The 24,520-nt window shown below is 37.2% G+C and overlaps 1 protein-coding gene across 7 annotated transcripts in view; it reads left to right on the top strand.

Moving 5' to 3' along the window:
* Rasal2 (RAS protein activator like 2) overlaps positions 1–24,520 on the top strand; it is a 270,356-nt gene that overhangs the window by 173,737 nt on the left and 72,099 nt on the right. For 5 of the 7 annotated variants that reach the window (XM_051186049.1, XM_051186048.1, XM_051186050.1 and 2 more), the window contains one exon: positions 3,346–3,452. In XM_051186049.1, the coding sequence (XP_051042006.1) occupies positions 3,346–3,452 (107 nt within the window). Of the gene's footprint in view, positions 1–1,816; positions 1,955–2,318; positions 2,601–3,345; positions 3,453–24,520 lie in introns of those variants that run through there. The other 2 variants (XM_051186054.1, XM_051186052.1) reach the window with 2 other exon arrangements.

Below are 24,520 nucleotides of genomic sequence, written 5' to 3'. Positions count from 1 at the left end.
GTATCTCTTTAAAAGTCAAGTCTCCCCATTGCAGGCTCCTATACAATAAAAAGTTACATACTTCTTGTTCCAAGAGGAAGAACCAGAACACAGTTAAAATCAGATCAAGGCAAAAGCCATCATGCAGTGTAAATGTTCATTGTCTAACATCTGGAACACACACAGGATCTTCTGGGCTCCTAAGGCCTTGGCATGCTCCTCTTCTCCAGCATTACCATCCACATCACACAAAGCTTGTCTTGTAAGTGCAGACAAACTGCACTCCACACCTGCTGTTGTCCTTAGGGGTCGTTCCATGGCCTTGCATCTCCAGTATATTCTGGACTCAATTGCAACTGACTATACCTTCACCAGTGTCCTCTGCTGGCCTCTTACAATGCCAACCCTCAAACACTTCATGATACTTTTCATCTTGCAGCTTTCATGTCACCAAAACATGTGGAGAACTCTTACATATTGTCAAGTTCAGCCTTGGCTCCCTCTTAGCTACAGCTGTGTGTAACCCTAGAAGATTGTACCTCAGTGTTTTTTAGCCTCAGCTAACCAGTAAAGCAGAGGTTTCACTTTAGTGGTACTGGGCTCTTGCTAATCGCAGCCAAGTTTTCAATCCCAGCTGTCCAGAAACCTCAAATTGTTAGTACTAGTATCACCCAAACAGCCCTGAGTTTTTGCTTTCCTCTGAACTTCACACACCTGATCTCTATCGTCTGCATTGGACAGGTACTTACACACACACACACACACACACACACACACGAGAGAGAGAGAGGGGGGGGGAGACAGAGAGGGAAAGAGATACAGAGAGGGAGAGAGAGACAGAACGAGCAGGAACCAGTTGGACCCACCTGTGATTTACTAGTCTAGCAAGCTGCCAATTAGTCTCCTGTTGACTACTATCTCTTAACATTGGTCTTCAGGAGAGCAGCCCTTGTGAGAAATAAAACACATGGTCCTTCAAGGGTCTATTCCATATCAAGAGATAAATTATGTTGTAGAAGACTGAGAAATTAGTATAAAGTACTGCTCTCACTGGTTGAGTTACTTTCCCTCTTCAGTAATAATTTATTCTCTCTGGAACTAACAACTTATAAACTGTAAGAGCTGTTTATTTTATCATATGGAGATAAAAAAGTATAGTAAGTAACCATAGTTATTGGGTTTTAAAATGTAGTTACTCATTTTAGTCAATATAGTTTCACACAGTTAAAGCATTGAAATATATATGCTTAATGAGTTCATAAGCCTAAAACTAAAATTAGATGTTTGGAAAAAAGTGAGGAAATGGGTTTCAGTTTTTTCGTTAACCAGAACATTGCATCTTTAGGAGACTGTTTCATTCTTTCATTTTATCCTAGCTAATTAAACTTATTTTTCTCCCAGTTTGGTTTCTCTGTCATTTATTCAGAGATTAAAATATCTGTATCTAATATGAAGTTACAGAGCTTCTTTAGATAATTATCAGACAAAATAAGAAATGTTCTCCTGCCTTACCAGTTCCTCTCTCCCTGCCTGTATTGTCCCCCAACTTTAGAATCACCTGACTTGAATAGATCATTCTTAAAGTCATTTCTTGAAGTCTGAAGGTCTTGCTGTTTGGTGCACTCCAGCAAGCTGATTTGCTTAAATTCCTTTGTGCCATTCCCACGAATCTGAGTTAATTATACTGCCATCTTTCAGAGATGGATGTTAGAAGTCACGTGTGCCTAATTCTGAAAATGACTTCCTACATTAAGACTCGTTTATCCACTGATGGTTAGAGAAACTGAGACATAGTTACTGGTCATAATTTAAAAAATACGGCAATATCATGGAACTGTCTTCTACTGCAGGCATATAAGCTGCAGTATCAACTTCTCAGTCATTAGGAATATTGTAATTTGGCTAATATCTTAATGGTCAAGATGCCACAAGGAGATGAAAGAAGACCTGTATCCAGCATGCAAACAGTGATAGGGTAAGCACTTCCAGTTGGCTTTTCTTAGGCAGCATTGATTTGTGTGTGCATTGCTGGGTCTATGTAAGATGGTGTCCTTTTAACACTGGCCGAATTTAAATGTCAGTAATTTTTTTTTTCTGCAGATTAGGGTAATACAGAGAAATTTTCTGTTAAGTAAGGGGAGGCAATGGACGCCTGTTAATAGCTTAAAAGTAACTAATGAGGATGTGCAGTCAGACGATTGATTGAATGAATAGCTGCAGTCCTGTGTGCTTCTTTCTCGCTCGCTCTCTGCAAGCTGTGGAGAGGGAGGGGGAAGAGCAAGGCAGGGAGGGAGCACGAGGGGAAAAAAATGCTTTCTCTTAAGTGGAAGTAGCACGGATCCCAGGGGCCAGGAGGCCAGAAATGGAAGTTTAAACTGCATCTATCTTTTTAAAGGCAGAACAGCAGGAATCAAAATGTCAGTCTCCGGAGTCACGGTTTACTCTTTATTTTTTAAGATCTGGAAGACAACACAGAATACTTTTTTTAGGATATGTGGTTTTTTTGTTTTTTGTTTTTTGTTTTTTTTTCCCTTGTCCATGTTGAGATTATCTAATGTTATCTGAGAAGCTGGATTCTTATCTGTCAGTTGAAGTGGAGATGGGAAGCAGTTGTGATAAAGGTATAATATGTATAAATATCTGTGTGTGCATGTGTTTATATGTATAGTATATGTCATGGAAAAAAAGTCCTTTAAAATATATTGTTAATGTGGTTTATAGCTCTTAAACTAGAGATCACATCATTTACAGAATCCTAATCTTGTTAGGTCATTTGAACAGATCTGTGATTTTAGAGTAAGATGTGAGTAAGGTCATAATAGCCAGAACAAGGGGAAGTGGCTCTATTTTTATATCTGCATAGGCATGTATTATTCTTTTATCCTGCAGCACCTTCCAGTCTTCTCATAGCTTTTGCTACAGTCTGGTGAATCATATGTATAGAACCGAACTTTGACCTTTTCATAAGCAGTGTCAAATCATGCGCAACACTAGTATTTCTGGTTCACAAAAATAGGAGTAATTTCTGATTTACTTAACTTCTAAATGGCTGCTAGAGAAGTAGAGCCATATGGTACCAGATAAAACTAGTAAGTGAACCTGGAATCCCTAAACAAAGTGTAGCTTGGAAAGATTACTTCTTATACATGCACAGGTGAAAACACAAGTTGTCTCTTAGAATAGATTCTTAACCCTGATCAAGTTTCCGTATCTCCATAGGTCAAACATCAAAAAGATACCTAAAACATGTTGAGAACTTTAAATAAAACAGCTTTTCTGTGTGTGAAAAAATAATAATTTTATGGTTTACACAAAGTCTGAAATTGTGGATCCTTCTTGATATTTCTACTGCCTTCACTTTTCCAGAGGTGCCAGCAGAAAGGTCCCCCCGCAGACGGAGCATCTCAGGGACCAGCACTTCAGAGAAACCCAACTCCATGGACACTGCAAATACCTCTCCTTTCAAAGTACCCGTAAGTATTGCTTTTCTCTCTCTGTGTGTGTGTGTGTGTGTGTGTGTGTGTGTGTGTGTGTGTGTATTTCCTCAAAAATTTCATTGCAATACTGAAGTATAAATTTCTATTGATTCACTGTGAATCATATCCAGCATGAGGTCTATTAGATTTTAAGGAATACTATTTTTACTTGTGGGCTAATTTAAAAATATAACTAAGTACCTTAAATCTGAATTTTTCTGTATTGCACAGTGCAAATCTTTGTGTCATTTAATCTAGTTAGTTATTAGCTAAAATATATTAATATTAAGTACAAGCATTTGCCAAAAGCATACTGAAATGGGAAAACTGAAATGGAGCAGTATAGCTGGCTGATAGGTAGAGTTCTATATTTTTATGCTTTACTATTTTATAACTTACTGTGTGCACGTGTGTACTTGTGTACACAAATGTACTTGTGTACATTTAGTCCGATGCACATGTGGAGGTCAAAGGATAACTTTGTGGAGTCTGTTCTCCTCTTCTCTTCTACTTCTTTATGGGTTCTAAGAATTGAACTTGGGCCATCAGGCTTGAGTGGCCTTAACTTACTGAGTCATCTTGCCAGCTTCAAGTAACTCAGATTTTTGAATCTATTTTGTGAACATATGAAAATTTGTAGTGTTATAAAAGGCATATTTGAAGAGAATTGTTTCAAGAGATTTGTCCTTATTCTAAGTACAACAAAAATTAGTGTAAGATAGAAATAAACTTTTCTATTTGGAAAAAAAAAACACTTTTTTCCCTCTTAAACAAACTAATATGTTCTTATTCTAATCCTTTTAAGTTGAGATGGCCTTTTAAGTAGAACCTTTATTAGATATAATAGATGTGTTAGTTACACAAGTAGACTTTGTTTTTCTGTTAACTCTGAAACCAGTATAATTACCTCTTTCACATTAAGAGTCGGTAGAGTTTGTGGATATCTGTTTCTGTAAGAACCATTCAAAGTTTTACAGATTTCTCTAGACTGTAAGTGAGTGCTACATTAATGCTGTAATCATGATGTGGAAGTTATTTAAGAGCATCAGATGTAATGTCTTACTAAATTTTTTAATTTTATAGACACAGCTACATGTTTTAATTTTTGTGAATGAACAAAAACATGTTTCTTTTACCTTTTCTTTTTTTCAAACAGAGTAAAAACCAATTCAGCTTAACATGTATTAGTAGTTGTGCTGGTTGGTTTTTTTTTTTTTTTTTTTTTTGTTTGTTTGTTTGTTTGTTTTGTTTGTCAACTTAACATATCTGGGAAGAGGGAATTTTAATTTAGAAAGTGCCCTATAAGATTGGTTTTAGGCAAGTTGGTAGAATATTGTCTTAATTAGTGATTGATGTTGGGGGCCCAACCCATTATGGGTGGTGTCATGCCTGGTCCTGGGGTTTATAAGAAAACAGACTGAGCAAGCCAGGTAAGCAGCACCCCTCCATGACCTCTGCATCAACCTCTTCATCTTCAGGTTCCTATCCGTATTTCCCTCCATGATGCACTATGATGTAATAAATCCTTTCGTCCCCAAGTTGCTTTTGGTATTGGTATTTTATCACAATAATAAACACCCTAACTAAGACAGTAATTCCGAAGAACATCATCGTACTTCAGTGTGTATTATGCAGCAGTTCACAATGATAACAGTGATCCTAAATTATTAAGGAAAAAAAAGAGGTTTTCTTATGTTTTGCTAAATTTTTGAAGGTGTAACCGAGTATATTCTATATCAATCAATTTAATAATATGCACAACAACAATGTGCATAGTTCAGTGATGTACTCGACTGGATTGAGTTCTAGTTAAGATTTTCACACTGTCTAGCTGAATTTCTTACATTTTTCTTAAAGTACACAATTGAAAATAGCTCTCTGCACCATGGTAACAATGAAGAATGTCCTAAATTATGTGTAAGATTTGTGTTCAGATTTTTTAAATTTTTAATTAAATTAAGAACTTCACTTTTTGCTTATTTGAATACTAAATTGGCAACGGATTTAAATGCTATCTTAATAAAACTAAACATTTGTAAGTAGAAGTTTCAGAGCAATGAAAGAGAAGTACTTAGACCAAGTACTACTTACAAACCATGTAATTTTTGATAATCATAGAAATAATGAAGGAAAGAAAAGGCTCCATACTGGCAAAATTACAGTCACAAAGCCATGTATTTCTAGGAGAATTAACCACCCAAAAGCCCTCACCTAGAACTCTTTTTTTTTTTTTTTAATCAGCTCCCTCTAAAAGAAACAGGCAACATGTTCTAGTAGTCTTGGAGCATGTTATCTTATTTCAAAGTAATACAGTATACAAAAGTTGACACTGATAACAGTGATCTCAAATCATTTTAAAAATGAAATTGTATTTGCTTTCTTATTTTTTAAAAGTATAACTGGGTTTGTTATATATCATTTGAGAATACTTTACATCTTGAAATAGGTGATCTTCATAAAACTTACTTTTCAGAAAGATCTATTTCATGCTAGATAAACACATTTTTATTTATTCTTGGCAAAATCATGCATGTATATAATGTATTTTAACCATAATCACTCCTCTTTTTCCTCTTTTAGTTTGTCATCTCTTTTTCTCATTTAACAGTGAATATCTATTCTGATTATCTTTGTAACCACCCCAGGTGCTCCATACAGTACCTTACATATAGCAAAAATCCAATCAATAGTTGTTGAGAAGATAAACATATGCACGAATTACACAAGGATCCAAATAATATGATTTTATTTCACATTTAGTCTCTTGGTATAGATGATGTCTGTAGTAAATTGAAATAATTGCTATATAGTTATCATTTCAAAAGAGAGTATTTGAAATGAGTGTGCCTGTTCAAAATAGGTTTGTTTTTTGAATTTTTAGTTAACAGTTGGGACTAATGTCTAGAGTACATTCTGTATATTTGGAAATTAAAACTAGTTGGAATTTATTTAATTTGTTTCTTGAAATATTTCTTTTGAGTCCTTTAAATATGCATATGTACAAGCTCAGAATGTTTTTGGTACTTGTGAGTTTTGTCCTAGATTCTTCAATTATAATCATTTGAATAGCTTTTGCTTAAAAAGAGCATTTTTGGTTGTTTGTCTTCTTTAACATTTTGCTAGGGTATATTTTTGCCTTGGTGTATTTGTGTTTTTTTTGTATATAAAACATCCTTTGTATATTTTATGCATTGCTTAAATGACATTTAAGTGATTTTTATGGTGAAAATGAGAAACAACTGACTAAAATCAGTTATCTCTGCTTAAATTTAGTTCAAGAAGGAAAACAAACATATCTTAAGGTTGTATATAATTGTTTCATACATAGTTTTTAAAAAAAACTATGGTTTTGGAACAGGCTTCTTTATACCCTATTTATAAAGTGACTATTTATATTTAAGATTTTTGTATGACTTTTGCTTAGATGATACCATCCATTTGGCATTGACTAGAGAGAGCTGCTTGTTTTCCGGGCCAGGTGTTCAGCTTAGTGTTCTCATTTCCATAGCACAATGATCTGAGTTGGCCTTGTCTATATAACACAATGCAGTCGCAGCTGCACCATTTATATTAGCTTTGAGCTTAGCTCTGAAAGAATTCAAACACTATAAAATATGCTAAGACACCCAGAAAGCATAGTTGAACTAAGGCAGTAGCCTAATATTTCTGTATAACCTTCCTTTTCCTCTTGTTACTATGACCCTTGACCAGTCCTAGTCCAACAAATATGTAAATATGATTGTCAAATGATTAAACCTTTGTGTGTATGTGTGTGTGCACTTTTTTGTTTTTGTTTTTAACCCTCTGGAAAATAAAGTGCAGACTATATTAAAGTTCTGCATAAAAAGATACTGGGGCTGAAGAGAAAGGCCAGCAGTTGAACACTGGCTGTTCTTCCACAGGACCCCAGGCTAAGTTCCCAGCACCCACACTGGGGCTCATAGCCTATAACTCCAATTCCAGGGTATTCGATGCCCTCCACTGGCCTGTGCACATATGTATTGCACAGACATATATGCAAGCAAAACACTCATACACATAAAGTCAATAAATCTTTTAAAAAGCTTTTAAAACACCAAAAAAAGATGGTATCCCCTCTCTTAAGTACCATGCTGTGAAGATCAGCTGGTATTGGTTTCTGTTGTATCTGGTGTCTTCTGTGTGGTCTATATAAGTACTTTTCTAAATTAGTCACAATTTCATGCATACTTTGGATTAGAAAGTATTCATTGTCCAAACCAGTGGTTTTCAAATCTAACTAGCCATAAAATTTACCTTTCATAAAATACACTGATACTTAAAGATGAGCCTGATGGTGGTGGTGGTGGGTTTGTTTGGGCTTTTTTTGGTTTTGTTTTTAAAGATTCCCAGATGCTTCTGTTATGTACCCTGCAATTGAGAATTGTTTGCCTTCATGATTGGTAAAATATAAGGAACTAATTTGTGCAAATCTTACCTGCAAACATTGGTGCTTTCTTTATCCTTTCAAGTATGAAGTTTAGTGTCTTGGCATGCAGGACAAAAGAATAGAGTTAAATACAACTCTGAAGAATGGAATCTAAGACTAGAGATTGATAGTTACCTGGGGAAGGGAAGAGGCTTGGCAGAAGTTGTTATCAGGAGTGTAACTTGAAAGAATCAAAGAATGGTATGAAGGAAACACTCCTACCTATAGTAATCCTCAGAAATAGACTTGCAGCAGACTAAGTACTAAAAGTCCATTTTATCCCACCCAGGAGAAAAGGCTTGTTCCAGAGGATAATGCAGTCACCTATATATAGCACATTCTTTAGATAACCATCCCTCTTGTCCCAAGAAAAGGTATTTCTCCTTGCCTTCAATAGGGGAGAGCGGCTCAACTTTCACTTTATAATTAAAGATAAATGTTGCAAACTAATGCCCATTTAAGGATGACATTATCCAGTAAGCATACCAAATATGTAGAACAGACATCAAATATTTCCCTCCTGTATAGGAGTTCAGAAGCTAGTGATATGGAAAGAAAATGTTTCCAATGCCACAATTTTGCTGTTTTGCTAATTGTGCTCATTGTGTAAAGAGTGGTTTTGCCCTTTTTCTAAAACTTTACAAGATACAAGTTTCACTGCTAAAGAATACCTCTAGCATAGAGCTCTTTAATTCTATAACCAGTGCCACTTCCATTCTCCTGGATTTTGGTTTGGTATATTTTATTTAAGCATCTACTAATTTCATTTTAAAGGAATTTCATTCTGAGATGTTAAAATACCGTTGTAGTTTTCACCAGACTATTAGCTAGTTAAGCAACAAACAAACAAACAAAAATCTCCTAAGTGAGGGTTCTCTAAAGAAGGTAAACAGTGGTGCTTATGTTCCTGGAAAGATGCTTGTTATCAGCTGTTAGGGAAGCTCACATCAAAGTGATGATGCATTGCTACTTCCAGGATAGTTATATTCAAAACAGGGAGACAGTTAATAAGTATTATTGAAGATTTGGAGAAACTGAAACTCTCAGGTATTGCTGGTGGGAATGTAAAGTGATGCAGACATTTACAAAAAAATAGTTTGACAGTTCTTCAAAAGGTAAATATTGAGTTTCCATTTGGCATAGCAGTTCTGTGGGTGTAACCAGTAGAAAATATGCCTTTACAAAATGCACATGAATGTTTACATCTTCATTATTTATAGTAGCTAAAGTAGCCACAACCTAAATATCAGCTGAGAACAGGTATAAAAAGTACAGTCAATCCATATAATAGCACATTATTACCCATAAGAAGAAATCAAAGGCTAGATAAGCCAAAACAGAAATCCATGTTTTATTGCTGTGTATATGAAAAGTCCAGAATTATAGAAATGAAAGAGTTCTAGAATTAAGCTGTGGTAGTGGCTGTAAAATGTGTCCTCTCTCTCTTGTCTCTCTTTCTCTCAATGTTTCAAGTGCTATGATTATAGGCATGGGTTGCTACTACACCCAGTTCAATTTTTTTAATACACACACACATTGACTTGTACACTTTAAAAAGAGTGATTTTATGGCATATGAATTATACTAATAAAGGTGTTATAAAATGAAAATATAGGCCTATGAGACAGGGTAAGGACATAAAGTCTTACAAATACTTTTTAATGTGGTTAGGAATTGAAGCAGTAACATACTATACTAGATTAAATGAGGTATATCTGATGGAAAAGGCAAAGAAGATATATTGAAGTACATTGTTATATTAGTTTATTGTTTATAAAATTCTTAAGTACTCACTACTGATGCTTTGAAAAATTTCACTTTATGAAAACTATGATAATTTTTCTTTCTATAGGGGAAATAGTACCATATATATTTTTTGGATGTGGGAATAGGAAATTTAACATTATTTTAAAACTAAACAAAGCAGGGACTGTAGAGATGGCTTAGCACTTAAGAGCATTTAATACTCTAAAGAGGATCCAAGTTCAGTTCTTAGCACTGACATGGTGCCTCACATGCTTATAACTCCAGTTCCACAGGAACCAGTGCTATCTTCTGGCCTCACAGGCTACTGCACATGCATGGTACATATATAATCATGGAGGTTCACACACATGAGAATAAATAAATAGTAGATTATGATATGTATGTATATGTATATGTAGATTTTTAAAGTTTTACCTATTATCAACATATTTTTATGTTCTAAGTATTATTTATATCTTATAGAATAAGTCATCAGGTCTTCTGTACATCCTTTTACATCCATCAATCTCTTTTCAGCCTAACTGCCACTAACTGCCTTCAGTTACCATTGTTACTCATTCCTTCCTTGAACTGATATTAAGGCCAGCTTCATGGATAGGGAGCCAATGCAGTATCCAAGCACTTAGAAAGCCTGTGCATGGAGTTGAATGCCTTGTGGTTCCAATATTGAAATCCCCCATCACCTTTTTTTGTATGTGTTTACTGTGTTTTTTGTATGTGAACATGTGAGAGTAGTACCTTTGCATATATGTGCATTTGCATGCAAAGGTCAGAGCACATCAAGTATTTTCAGTGGTTCTCCATCTTAGCTTGTTTTTTTTTTTTTTCGTGTCTTTTTCACATGTGTTTATATGTAGTGTATAACATGTGTAGACAAGTGTGTGTATAGGTGCACATATGTGAGTGATCATGCCTATAGAGGTCCAAGATTGATATTGTGAATTTTCCTAGATCACTCTTCCACTTTCTTTGAAGTAGGGTCTTTCAGTCAAAACCAGAGCTTTCTGATAGAGCTAGACCTACTAGACACCTAGATCCAGGGAATCCATCTTGTGAGGCTGGGATTATAGGAGAGGTGTCATGCCCACTGGGCATTTATGTGAGTTCTAGGGATTAATCTCCAGTTTTCTTGCTTGCATGGCAAGTGTTTTAACTATTGAGTCATCCCCCCAGTTCCACCTAATCTTTATTTTTTATTATGTTTTGAGAGAGAGAGAGAGAGAGAGAGAGAGAGAGAGAGAGAGAGAGAGAGAGAGAGATCACAAGTATTTGCATACATTGCTATGGCACTTGTATGGAGGTCAGAAAACAACTTTTGGAAATCAGTTCTCAACCCAGGCATCAAACTCATGTTTTGTACAATGTCATTCTTTTCCCGCATTTTGTAGTTGCCCTTGCATTTATACTGAGACCCACTAATTGTATTGCCAGTTCTGTGTAGTGCAGTAGGTGTTAACTCCCTCACCTCTAGCCTCCAGTTCCTTTGCATCACTTCAACCTTCACACTGCTGCCAGAGTGCTTTCTTAATTTAAACCTGATTGTTACTAGTCATGTCATCAGACTTGGCAGCAAGCACTTACAGCCACGGAGCCACACCGTATCTTTTGAGACATGGTCTCTCAATGAACCTGGAACTTGCTGATTCAGACAGAGTTGCTAGCCAGCAAGACCCAGTGATCCTCCTGACTACACCTTTCTAGTGTTGGGGTGATGGACACTTGTGGCCAAGCCTGGCTTTTTATATAGTTGCTAGGAATCAAACCCGGGACTTCAAGCTGAGCCATCTCCCCAACCCTACAATCTTGAAATTCTTGACTGTTACTTAACGGTCTCTTAAAGGTCTTCAAGTAGCTCAAGTAGTATATAACCAAATCTTACACATTTTAGTTGGCTTGCACAGTGCAGAAATAAAATTATGAATGTTTTGAGTCTTCATCTTGCTCTTTTCTAATTAAACATTCCTCAGTCATGCATCTGAATATTATATCTTATTAAGTAAACATTAAAATACACACTCAAGTATATTGTATTCATTTTATATAGTCAATAGAATTTAGCAGCTCTTTTTTCTAGAAGCCTCATTTATTCTGTACAATAATAAACCAAAGAAGAAAGGATAATCTAACAGATTTTAGTGAAGTGTAATTGTATTGTTGATGTTATACCTATCGCTTACCATTATACAGAATAGTGATTTTTTTAGGAACATTTCATTTCACTCAAGGTATTAAGAATTTTGTTTCATTAAATAACTAAGTCTCCAATTTACCCCCATGTGTGATACTGTTATTCTTAGAGTCCTAGAGATGAAAGGCAGAAATTTTCAATTAAATTCATCTAGTCCATCTCCCTTGACAATGAAAAATGTCTTTCACATTGTATTAGCTAATGTTTTTGGGGCTTCCTGGGAGACTGTCCAGTGGACTAATAGGATAATAGACCTCACTTTAAGGCAATGTTCTCTCTCTTAGTTTGATGCACAATTTCTCACTATTTTAGGCCTTAAAGCTATTTTGCTTAATATCCATACTCAGAATTGAGATCAGCTTAGTCACTATTCTTTTATAAGGAAGCAAGTGCTTGCATGAGAAACCCATGAATAGCTCAAATACTGAACTTTTTCTCTTAAACAGTGGGTTTGGATTAGTTTTAATGAATTAGATTTCTCTTAATTCACACTAATTACTCTACTCTACAACTGTAAATTCACCATTCCTTTAAAATTGCATAAATATAGAGATGACCTAAATTTGTCTGTTCTTATATACCCTCCAGTATTACAATTCAGTAGAAGATATAAAATAAAACAGAAACAGAACTGATTATAGGTTAAGACAGAGGAAATAACAATGTACACAAAGGCTCTTTTGCATAATCAAGAGATTTGGTTCTATTACAAAAATCAAGAATGATTTCCTGAAAGAAAAATAAAGTCGGTATTTATCTTAAGTGGTATCAAGACAACTATGAAACCATTTGAGGAAAATTAAATAGGTATATCACACCTCATAATAACTCCAAATTGCCTAGAGAGCTGTATATTAGAAGACATTAGAAATAGGCCATGTAATTGTTAAAAGAAAACATGATGTCATTCTTTAGCATTAGCACAGGGCATGTTTTTCATGTTTGATTCTGAAAAGCCAGAGGCAGTAAAAAGAATCAATGACTATAGACACACACATTAAAGTCCAGTGAACTGAGTTTGATCCCCAGAACCCATGCAAAGATGGAGGTGGAGAACCAGTTCCACAAAGTTGTTCTGTGACTCCCATGTGCATGCCATGGAGCACACTCACACCCAAAATAAAAGTGATAACTAAAATCAAATAGTTTTATAAAGTATCTTTAATTACATTGTATAAAATACTACAACAAAGAAAACTAATAAACTGAGACAAAAGACAACTAATAAATGGAAATATTTGCATATTTTAAAACTGCTGAAAGTCAGAAAACAAATAATCAAAATTCAAGAAATTTAAAACTTGGGATTTGAGGGAAGACATGAATAAGTCATTTTTGGAAAACGTAAAGTAGGGGTATGTGTGTGTGTGTGTGTGTGTGTGTCTGTCTGTCTGTCTGTTTTTGACAAAAGTCTGTGGTTATGAGTGAAGGTACGTATGGAGGCCAGAAGAGGGCATTGGATCTGCTAGCACTGGAGTTAAGAAGCAGTTGAGAACTGCTAGACATAGGTGCTGAGAACCAAACCCAAGTTCTCTGCATGACCAGTATGTACTCTTAACCACTAAGCTGTCCCTCCAGCTCCTATACAAGTCATTCTGGAAGGAAGAAGGGATGGAATGAGGGAGGGAGGAATGAACGAAAGGAGGGAAGGGGGAGGAAGAAAGGGAGGAAAGAAGGAAGGAAAACTTAAAAATTATTCTGAATGTCTGAAACACTGTTCAGATTCACATTCAGAGAAATGTAAACCTGGAAATACTGTCCGCCTCCCAGGCTGACAGAAACAGTTAAGTCACCAGCTTCATCAGTGAAGATGTGGGAAACAGACACAGTCATACACTGTTGATGGAAAGGCAGGCTGGAACAGCCCTTCTGAAAATATGACTAACAACATATTCTCTAAATACATTTTGATCCATAATCTGCCAATCCACCCTTGAAGATAAGCCACAAACATGAAAATACATATGCTCAAAGTTATTACAGCAGTGTTTATAATTTTAGAACACTGGAAATAGCATAAGTACTTAAAAAGAATAAACTACTATATGTAGAGAGGTAGAATAATGTTCTTTACCCTCAAAATACATTGTCACAAAGTTGACTAAGTGTTCTGTTATTCATTTAGACAAGTACCAGCTCCCTTAGAATTGATGGTGCAGATTTCCAGACGCTCATAAGATCAGCTTCCTCAAAGAGAAAGAGTCATATGGCACCAAGATTTTCAAGCTGCAGACTTAATTGCTATAGATGCTCAGGGTTTATTGCCCTAAGTTTAGGGTCCCAGCACACAGCAGCTAGTATTATAACTCCTTTGCAATTACGTTGAAGGATCTTGGTGATCTTGATTCTTTAAACATTGGTAGCTCCAGAACTCTTCTAGCAACTGGACTTGCCTTCCCTTTTGGTCCCCACCTTTTGCTCTTCTGACTTCTATAGTCTCAGTGACTCTGCCGTCTTTTGTCTTAATACGTCACCAACCTTCTTAGCTTCTTGTACAGCCTGCCCTCTAGTACTCAGGAAACTATTCAGCTACCTCCTACCCTTACAGTTCCAGGCTTCAGATAACAGGGTTCCAAGTTCCCAGAGGCTCTTTCAAGTCCTCAGCTCCTGTTAGTGATAAAGTCCTGAGTTTTGCTGAACTGGAGCTCTCAATAATTGTTGAAATCTCAGCCTCTTCACTATCACTGTGGGGGCTAGAAACCCTGGGTTCTTGTTTTTGTTCAACCAACTGAACCTGCTTTACCAGTTAGAAAGTAGGTAAAAGGCCATATAGAAGAAAGCTTTATTGTGGCCTAATGTTGCAACCTGAGGGGGAGTTATTTGTTCATAGGCATGAAACCTTTCAGACTATGCACTGTACACATGCACACACCCGCGCACACGTGCACACACACAAATACACAAACAAACCCTAAAACATATCCTACTTACAAATAGCTAAAAGGGGGAATAAGAATGCCTATGTTTAGATTGTAATTCCACCAATCACACTCTGTCTTCCAGCTCTACCAATCAGAAGTAAGTTTCATATAAATGACCACTCACAAGCATCAGAGAAACACAGCCTTATTTTTGTGAATCTTTTTACTGAATCAGGCCCTTCCTGTCTTGAGGACTACTATTACAAGGTCCAGAGCAGACAGGGGAATGACTCTCTATTGTAGGTTATCTGGAGGGTCACAAAGGTTTGAAGTGAAGTTTTGTAGCACTGTTGTGGGTTGGAACCTTTATGATTAGAACAAGAGTCCTTGAAACAGGAATTGTTGTTGTTAGCCAACAACAGCTAAGAGTGCAGTTCCCTTTGTAACCACAGTGTAGCCACACTTCATGGAAATGTTCAATGCAGTTCCTAGGCAAGGTAATTAGGTAAAAGGGAAGAGTCTGATAGCTGCCATTTATGAGCAGCTTGGCTTTTATTCACAGTAAACATTAACATAATTGTGAAAGGAAGTTTACCATAAAGAACTGTCCTGCCAGTACTTACCAATGCTTTACTCTACCCAGATACATTCAGGGAGTTTGGGTCATTTGCTCTCAGTAGTACATACTACAATGGAACTTATGGATTCAATAATATACTATGAGTGAATATCTGGTTTTACAGAACAAGGACTTTTGCCTAGTTAAGATTAAGGACCTTAAGTTGGGAATATTTCTCTAGATTATCTGTGTCCAATCTAATTACCTTAAAAGCTGAAAAATACTGAAGCTGAAGAGCTGGCTCAGTGGTTGCTGTCCAAGCACAAGAACCTGTTTGAACCCCAGCACCAACATAAAATCTGAAAATGGTCCAGAGCATGGCTGTAACTCCAGCATGAGAGAGAGGGGAGCAGTTTGTCAGCCTAGCCAAAGAACTGTAAGTCCAGGTTAAGGAAGAGTCCACCTTCAGAAAAATAAGACAAAGAGTGATGGAGAACATCTAACACACTTCCCTGCCTTTGCACAGGCCATGGCTTATGTACCCCCACCACACACACACACTCACAGAGACACACAGAGAGAGATACACATGCAGGCATAAACCATACATACACACAAAGAGAAAGTAAAACAACAAAGTCCTCTTACAGGTTACCTTACATTACTGGTTCAGGAAAATGGAGGACTGTTGATGGGAGATGCCATTATGTATGTGTTTCTCATACTGGTTAATGAATAAAGCAAAGCACTGTTGGCCAATAGGAAAGGAAGATAGGAGGGACTAGGAGACAAGGACAGATATCGCGGTTAAATAAGGATCAGGATAAACAAATAGGCCGAATAGATGTTTATTCAGGAAGAAATAACTTACAACCTAGACAGATGAACACCAGGAAATTCAACCAGATGCTCTCCTGGCCGAGTCACGCCAGCAGGAGAACTTTTCCAGGCTCTCTCTCCGACCTCTTTCCCCAGCTCACTTCCGCCCATGGCTCCACCCCCAAGTGGGCGTGGTCAGTGCCACAGAAGGACTATCTCACTACAGACTATAACATAAAAGATACGGATATCCCTTACAAGGTGACAAAAGCAAGCACGAAGATCTCTCTTGAGACTTTTAGACACCTTGATTTCTATCAGAAGAGCTCTGGATTATACTATAATATAGCCTATAGAACTAGAGGATGAGTTTATACTGTTGAAGTTCCATCTTTGTAGCAATATGTTAAATTAGAAAGTTAATGCAATTGAAAAGCTGATGAAATTACAGTGTATAATTTAGTGTTAATAAGTCTGCAATGTTGAAATTTACTAGTTTTCAAAATTAGACATGTGTGGTAATGTAATATATAAAACTAATATAGTAGGAACACTGGTGAAAGTTTGATTTGTGGCTGGTTCATATAGTGCCTATATTAGTTTCCTAGTTTTCATAATTATACTAATCTAGGCTTAAGGGAAGCTGGCTAAAGGAAATTGTACTATTTTTCTAATTTTTCTGAAAATGTAGATGTGAAATATATCTGAGGGAGGGGTAAACAATCCATTATTAAAACAGAATTCAGTCTGATCCATGAAGACTGCTTAGCGGGTGTTCATGAGAGCGTCATTCTTAATAGTCCCAAACAGAAACCAGGTGGCAAATGATTAAGTAAACCTTGGCGCCATAATACAGTGAAATAAAAAGGCACAAATCTGATGTATGTAATAATGTATATAGAGCTCAGAAATGTTATACTAAGTAAAGGACTGCTTACTGCAGGATTCTGTTTACATGGCATTGTAGAGAAAAGAAAAATCTATCAGCACCAGTCAGATTGGTGGTTCCTAGGAGCAGAGTGGGTGAGGAGCTCTGATGTAGAGCGTTGATGTAGAGGACCATGAAGGAAAAGTTGCTGACAGAATGATCCTTTATCTTGTTTAGATGTACATTGCTCAGGGCTCATCAAGCCAGCCACATTAAAACCAAATGCCATTTTTGTACATTATGCTTTCAGAAATTTATCTTAAAAGAAAAGTTTTTTTGGTTTTTTTGGGGGTTTTTTTGTTTGTTTGTTTGTTTGTTTTTTGTAGACCACCTGGCTTTAAACTTAGAGATCCACCTGCCTCTGCCTCCTGAATGCTGGGATTAAAGGCATGTACCACTACCACGTGGCTAAGAAAAGATATTTTAAAATAGGATGCATAGATGATATATTTTAAAATATAGTTTTATATATTGTTAATAATGTTTCAGTCTGATTAATAGATACATGTTTACTAATTTGGGGGGTTTTGTTTACAATTTTAATAATAAAATATTTATTTTGTCCATAAACTGGACATTGGTGACACTCTTTAATCTCATCATTCAGGATGCAGAGGTAGGTGAATCTCTGAGTTCGAGGCCAGCCTGGTCCACAGAGTGAGTTCCAGGATGGCTCCAAAGAACTACAGAGAAGCCCTGTCTCAAAAAAACAAAGGGAGGGGATACTCACACTGAATCTTGTGTAAAATACAGATCTCTTGGCTGAGAGTGCAGCTTAATGGTAGAACTCATGCCTACAATACACAAGGCCCTGAGTTTGAACCCAAGAACAGCAAAAACCGAATGAAACAAATAAACAAAAAATATAGATCATCCTATTCTAGGCCCCAAGATTGTGGTCAGTCATCTTTAGGCTGAGGAAAACATTTATAGTATGTTATTTCATAAAATTTTTTTCTCTCTGATATCTAAATTGGGGAAAGGTGACACCAATATTGATACTGTTTTTTTTACTATAAAATACTTGGCAATCATTTTTGTTGTTGACAGTACCTTGTTTTCCATCTTTTCTCATTCCAATTATAAAAATTAACTAAATGTAATGACTGTGGAAGGTAGAGTTTAGTATTTTCAGTTGTCCTTTCCCTTCTTCTTTCTAATTTTTATAGTTATCTTTTAATCAACATTTACTAAATATCTAATATGTTTCTAAGATAACTAAAAATGTATGGGAATATTATAGACATAATTTAGTCTTTCTAATTAGATAAGTTACAATAGGTGATAAAACATACAAAATATACAGATTAACTTACTAATTAAACTATAACTTGAAAAGCAAGAATGTAAACAGTTCTCACCTGAGTCTTTCCTACTAGACAGGGTGGCATTTTCTTAGTCATAAACATTTTAAGGGAATGCTATTATAATTCCCCAATCACTTAGAATGCTGTGTGGTCTCTGATGTGAGAAGGTGTCAAGCAGAGAGGTTCATTGCACATCCCTGTTTTCCTGTGAAAGGTGATGACATGTTTCTGTCTCCACTTCTCCTTGTCTTAAGGGAGCAGGAGCAGGGCCAGGATACCCACATGTCAGTGTCTCCTGTTCCCTCCACTGAGGCTTCAGAGAGCGGTTGCATAGCAGCAGTTTTATTTCCACCACCAATCATGGCCAGATAACTGAGTTCAGTCTTCCGGGGTTACTCTCATTTATAGGTGGTAGACAACTTTTGTTATTGTCTTTCTGCTATCCACCAAGCCGCAGAGAAAGGCAGCATTTGGCTTTTTATTATGCCAGCAGTTGCTGATTTTCAGCTTTTATTTGAAGGAAAATCGTGATCACCAATTAATTAAAGTAAGTCTGTTTAGTTCTATCAATTGCCATAATGAATGGCTTATTCAAACAATGAATTTTTGTACTATATTTTAAAGTTATATACTTTAATTCTTAAACCATACCTTGCTATAATTCTACCTGAATAGAGTATGGTAGGAATTTTTTTTTTTATGGTTTTGTTTGTTCATCTTTGAGTGTTTATTTTTCAGTTAAGTTTGGTGTCAGAAGATGTGATGTGTATAGCCTTTCTTTGTTTTCATTTACATTGATGGGTTTTTGTTGTAAACTTACAGACGCATCTTTTATATTCTTTATGTCACTGGGACACAGATATTATAATGTGTGAGGGAAGCATTTTCATGTTGGTATTCTTCTGTTTTTAAATTTTTTTGTATAAAAGTTGTTTTTTTCTAATGCTCAGTAACCCCAGAATTAGGTACATGTAAAAGTAATTTTAGCAGTGTTCACTTTAGTTTGATTGTGTAAATAGGAACTGCATTGACAAATTCTACTAAGTCAAATTAAAACTGGGAATGTTTGCTGCTTTGCTTCAGATTTTCTCCTTTCTTCAGAGTGTGTGTGCGTGTATGTGTGTGTGTAGTATATAACCCTTTAATATATATGATAGTACAGTACATATGGGGAAAGTAAGGTACAGTGCTTAGAACATTGAAGGGAATTTAGAATGTGGAGATTGAGCATCACATAGCAGTTTAGCAGCAAGAATTTAGAAGTGAGGCTTGTTGATCTTAAAATCTGCTATTTAGCAGCTGTGTGACATTAAGAGGATCATTTATCCTTCTGAATATGAGATAGTCTGCTTTTAATAAAAATATTATCAATTGCACATTTTTGCTCCAGACATACTATTATTATACCTATCTGTTTTTAATGAGAAAGGATATTTTTTGTCAAAAAAAATTTACCCATCATTGATTAGCGTCTGTATGGCGTCTGTTCTTAGAGTCAAAGGCGAGGTTTTATAGGGTCTGCGCACTATTTCCTCTCCTCCCCCTTCTAGGGAGCAACAACATTTTACTCTTTGTGACACTGTCTCTCGCTTCCCTTCCATCATTTCCTCTACTCCAGTGCACCCATTTCCTGCTCTTCCTTGAAGCCTCTACGAGCCTGCCTCTGCTACCTGAGTGCTTCCCCTCAGACTCAGGCTGTTTTCCCTTCTTAAGCCTTTCTCAGATGTGGTCTTTCCTATAAGGCCTACCTTAACCACTTAATACCACCAAGCCACTCTTCATGGCTCTAATTTACTTGCCTTTTATTTTGTATGTTCTTATTTATTGTTTATCTTTTTCTACTGGTGTGTAAGTTTAAAGGAGGCAAGATTTTTTTTAAATTTTATTCACTGATGTGTCAAATGACTTAAGTATATGATGAGTAATAGATGTTCGGTAAAAACACCAGGAAATGAACCATTTTAAAATATGTGTCATATGCTAGGTTTAAATCTTAACTCAGCATTTACACACTGTTTAAACTGAAGCAACTTATTGAATACCTACTTCATGGAATTGCTGCACAGATTAAATGTATTTCATATTGGAAAACACCTACCCAGCCCCAGTATGGTATGCACAGAGCTTTCAGTAAATTCATTAAGTTGACAAATATTTAACAAGAACCTAAAAACATACCAAGTATCGCTGTGAACACCAATGGACACATCTCCAAACAGTCACAAATCTCTGTGAGTTCGAAACTTATTACTAGATTTCTTTTCTCTGGTTTGATGGCTTCAAGGAGGAAAGCTTGGTTCTGTGTTCCTGTCCAACAGGCTTTCACCCTGAATTCATGTTCAGCTAGTATTTATAAGCACCTTTTTTCCAGGGCTTTTAACATATAAGGGGTAACAACGAGAGATAAAGGATGGTATAAACCTCAGACATACTATTATTCCAAGCCATAATTATATGGAATAATGTGAGCCAGTCATGATAAGAAGGGGAAAGGCCCCATCCTTTCGATTTCTGTGTACCACTGAATATCAGGTAGAAGAAATGAAAAACATCTACCCTATTCTCTGGTTAAACCATTTTAAAAAGGACTGTAGAAAGAGAGAAGGCAAAAAAAGAGAGGCTTGGTCTGACCTTAGGCAGGACCATTTTTATTCATGGTGAGGAATCATATTTGTTACCTACATGTATAGATGGCCAAAATGCCTACAATGTGGTCTCCTATGGGGTGGAAATGGACGAAAATTGCTTGCATAGTCTGCATGGGGAGCTGGGAAGTATAGTCTTTCAACAGGATACTGTCATTCCTAACCCTGAGAGTACATAAAAATACAGGGCAGGGGTTATAGCTGTTGTACGCAGAGAAGAGTCTCTGTCATAAGGGGTAATTCTGAGCCCATTAAAGAGGGGTCCTCAGTAGCAGGGCAAGAGTCCTAACTTGTTTGGCTGAAATGGACCAGGCAATTACCACCCCATATTCCTAGGGACCTAGAAAATAATTGTTAGAGGGCTTTAAACAGATGGTTTGGTTATAGTGTAGAACTGAGAGATTGTCTAGGGAAGGTTTGGGGAGGGAGAGGAAAGGAGGCAAGACAGACAGCAGGCAGAAGAAAGTGAGCATAGAGTTGTTTCGGAATGAGTGATTGGTCCCATTACCAAACTATTGCACCAAAATGAGCTAGCAGAAGTATCAGGGGGCTACATACCATCAAAGGAAGGGAACAGGAAAAAGTAGAGGACTGAAGTAAAGAATTGTGTCTGGTCTTGGGTGAAAGGGATGAAAGTCCCTATTAGCCAGTTTCTCCAGAGCATCTCAAGGGTCTTTTTTTAAACACATCAAGAACAAATGTAGATGTCATAGGGTGAAAGCTGTTGGGAGAGCTTGAATAGAACATTTGGTTTGAATATAGAATGAAAGAAGTAAGTAAGACATTTAATGTTAACAATATATATTAAGTCACATTTTCAAATGCTAGATATGGTCATACAAAATTTTTTTCAATTTTAACATTATCAAAATTTTCTAACCAAAATTTCATTAGGTAAAACATTTAAAAGACAGGGTTAAAACATGAGGATAATAAGGGGGAAAGGAGTGATCCAGGGGAGGAGCCAGAATGGGAGGGAACCAGAAGCCCAGACATAGGAGGAGGCTTATGGTTAAAAATTTTTTCTAGTCCGTGTCTCTAGACCCCACATTAAACCAGTTAGGATTTGTTGACCTGGAAGCAGCATGTTGGCAGAGGAGGACACAAAACCTTCCCTACCTGTAGTATGATATAGTCCTCTTGATTTTGGAGTGCTGCGGCAATTAAGTAATGGAGCTGGTTCAGAAGGGTGTTGTCTGGGCTGAGACAGAAAGGTTAGTTGATGCAAAGGAGGCTTCAGTCCACCTGTTTTAGTTCTGAGTCCCCCAAACCATGTCTAGAGTGGCAAGAAGAGTAATGAATTGGATGGCCCATGGCGTGTTAGTCCCCTTTTAGAGGTCACCCATACTGCTTTTAGGGGTTTCGGGTGCAGATCTTTTCTGTAACTGCCTTTTGGCTGACAGGAAATGGATGAGGGAGCAGCAGATAGAGTGCTTCAGAAGAGTTCCATCCAAGGGGCTGTGATAAAACTTAACAGCAAAGATCTAAAACATAATTCAGTAGGGTAATAGCCATACAACTTTGTTGGGAACAGGAAGAGACAAAATTACATGGGCAAACTTTTATATCAACATTAACATAAGTTCAAAGCAATTTTCCAACCAGATCATGTACCAGAGCTCTGTAGGAGGATAAGGTAACTATAATCAGCTGTTTGTTGCATCAGCCTCCAGCACCTGGAAGTTTTGTAAGAGAAGTCAAAGTCATCCAAGGAATTAATCTGAACAGAAGGTGTCTATAAGTGATATTCCTTCTTTCACGTGTGTTGACCTTTGTAGATTTGTTTTAAATATGAACAATTTCAGCTATTATTTAATGAAGATTCAGAGTATCTTAAGTAAAACAAAAATTTTGGTTAGAAAAATTTGATAACATAAAAAAATTTTAATTGGAATTGTTACCTTAAGTGACCATATCTAGTATTTGAACACACGACTTAGTATATATTGTGTTAACATTAAATTGTCATACATATATTCCAAGAGACAGTTTAGTTCTAAGTTACAGTCCCCCAAAAGAAATGATTTTCAGTTTCCAGTTTAAAAAATATATACCCAGAGACAGTGCCTGCCTTGTCAAGAGTAAATTAGTTCAATTTACAAAGTTTTCTAAAATTAACCCTATTAACAAAACCTTTTAAAATTCTACACCTTTGCTGGCAGGGGCATGTGTGAGCCAGCCCTGAAGGTGTGAATGTAGGAGAGCTGCCCCACTACTTGTCTGTCATGAAGCAACACGGAAGGGAGAAAGATGCCTCCCCTCACCCCTCGCCTCTAGCCCCTTGCCCCTCGACACCTGCAGCAGGTGGGAAAGTGGGCCCCTGGGTCATGAGAGTGGGAAAGCAGCCCTGTACCTCACCAGCTGCAGCACTTGAGAGAGCAGGCCCTGTGCCTCACCTGGGCAGTATAGAAGTGCCTGCCCTGCTGGGGTGGGGGGGGGGGTGAGGGAGTATAGACCAGCCTTGAGGTCATGAGAGTGGGACAAGTGGCCATGTCCCTTTGCCTGCTACATGGTAGTGAGGGAGAGGGAGAGATGCCCTCCCCCCACCACCACCACCCCATTGATACCTACAGCAGGAGAGTGGGCCCGCCCCCTCATCTGGGCAGCACAGTAAAGCTGATCCCATCCAAGGGATGGGGTGGGGCATGGGTGAGCTGGCCTGGGGAGGCCCCACCCTCATCTGCCATAGGTGGTGTGGGCAAGGGAGAAAACCCCTTGCCCTTTTCTGTCTTTGGCAGGTGGGAAACTGGCCCTGCCTCTCACCAGTTGCAGCACTTGGCCAAGTGGCCCCTGTACCTCACCTGGGAAACAGTAGAGCTGGCCCTGGTGTTGTGGGTGTGGGCAATATGGCCTGAGGACATGAAAGCTGGAGAGTTCACCCTAGTGTTGAAGATTAGGAGAGCTGGTGGGCTGACCAACCCAGCAACCACCCAGGCCCAGAACCAGAAGGGGCCAGGCCTGCAGTCCCAAAGTTACAGGATCTCCATGACACAGGGTATCTAAGAGGAGCCCCAGTGAGTGCCCAGTATTGATAGGGTAGCAGAAACTAGGGGCTTCAAACAATACCAATGACTGACTGCAATGAACACTTGCAAGTAAAGATATATGGACAAAAGGGTTTACTGCATGACTCACTGTATCACACTAAGCTTCCATGACAAGATTTTTCTTTTTCTCTTTTTAATTTTATTTTGTTTTATCTTGGGAAGAAGGTTGCAAGGGAGCAGATGTGATGGGATGGGAAGATGAATGGGATTGAGATGCATGATGTAAAATCCACAAGAATCAATAAAATGTTAAATTATGGAGGGAAATCTACATTTTTATTCAATATGCTCAAGCAACAGATGAAAGTAGTCAGTCATGTCAAATCTAATAGATAATTAATACGTAACATAAACTGAATTACAAAGAAGACAAAGCCACCACCTTTCTCCTTTTGTATATGGGCAACTCAGTAGGTCATCACATACTGACAGGAGTAAGGCATATTTCTTATCATTATTTTATTTTAGAATAGATAGGTTGTTCAGAGCAAAATAAC

The sequence above is a fragment of the Phodopus roborovskii genome, unplaced genomic scaffold (genome assembly GCF_943737965.1).
Source record: "Phodopus roborovskii unplaced genomic scaffold, PHOROB, whole genome shotgun sequence".
Taxonomy (NCBI): Eukaryota; Metazoa; Chordata; class Mammalia; order Rodentia; family Cricetidae; genus Phodopus; species Phodopus roborovskii.
Note: the sequence above shows the minus strand (reverse complement) of the source record. Positions and strands in the feature narration are given on the sequence as shown.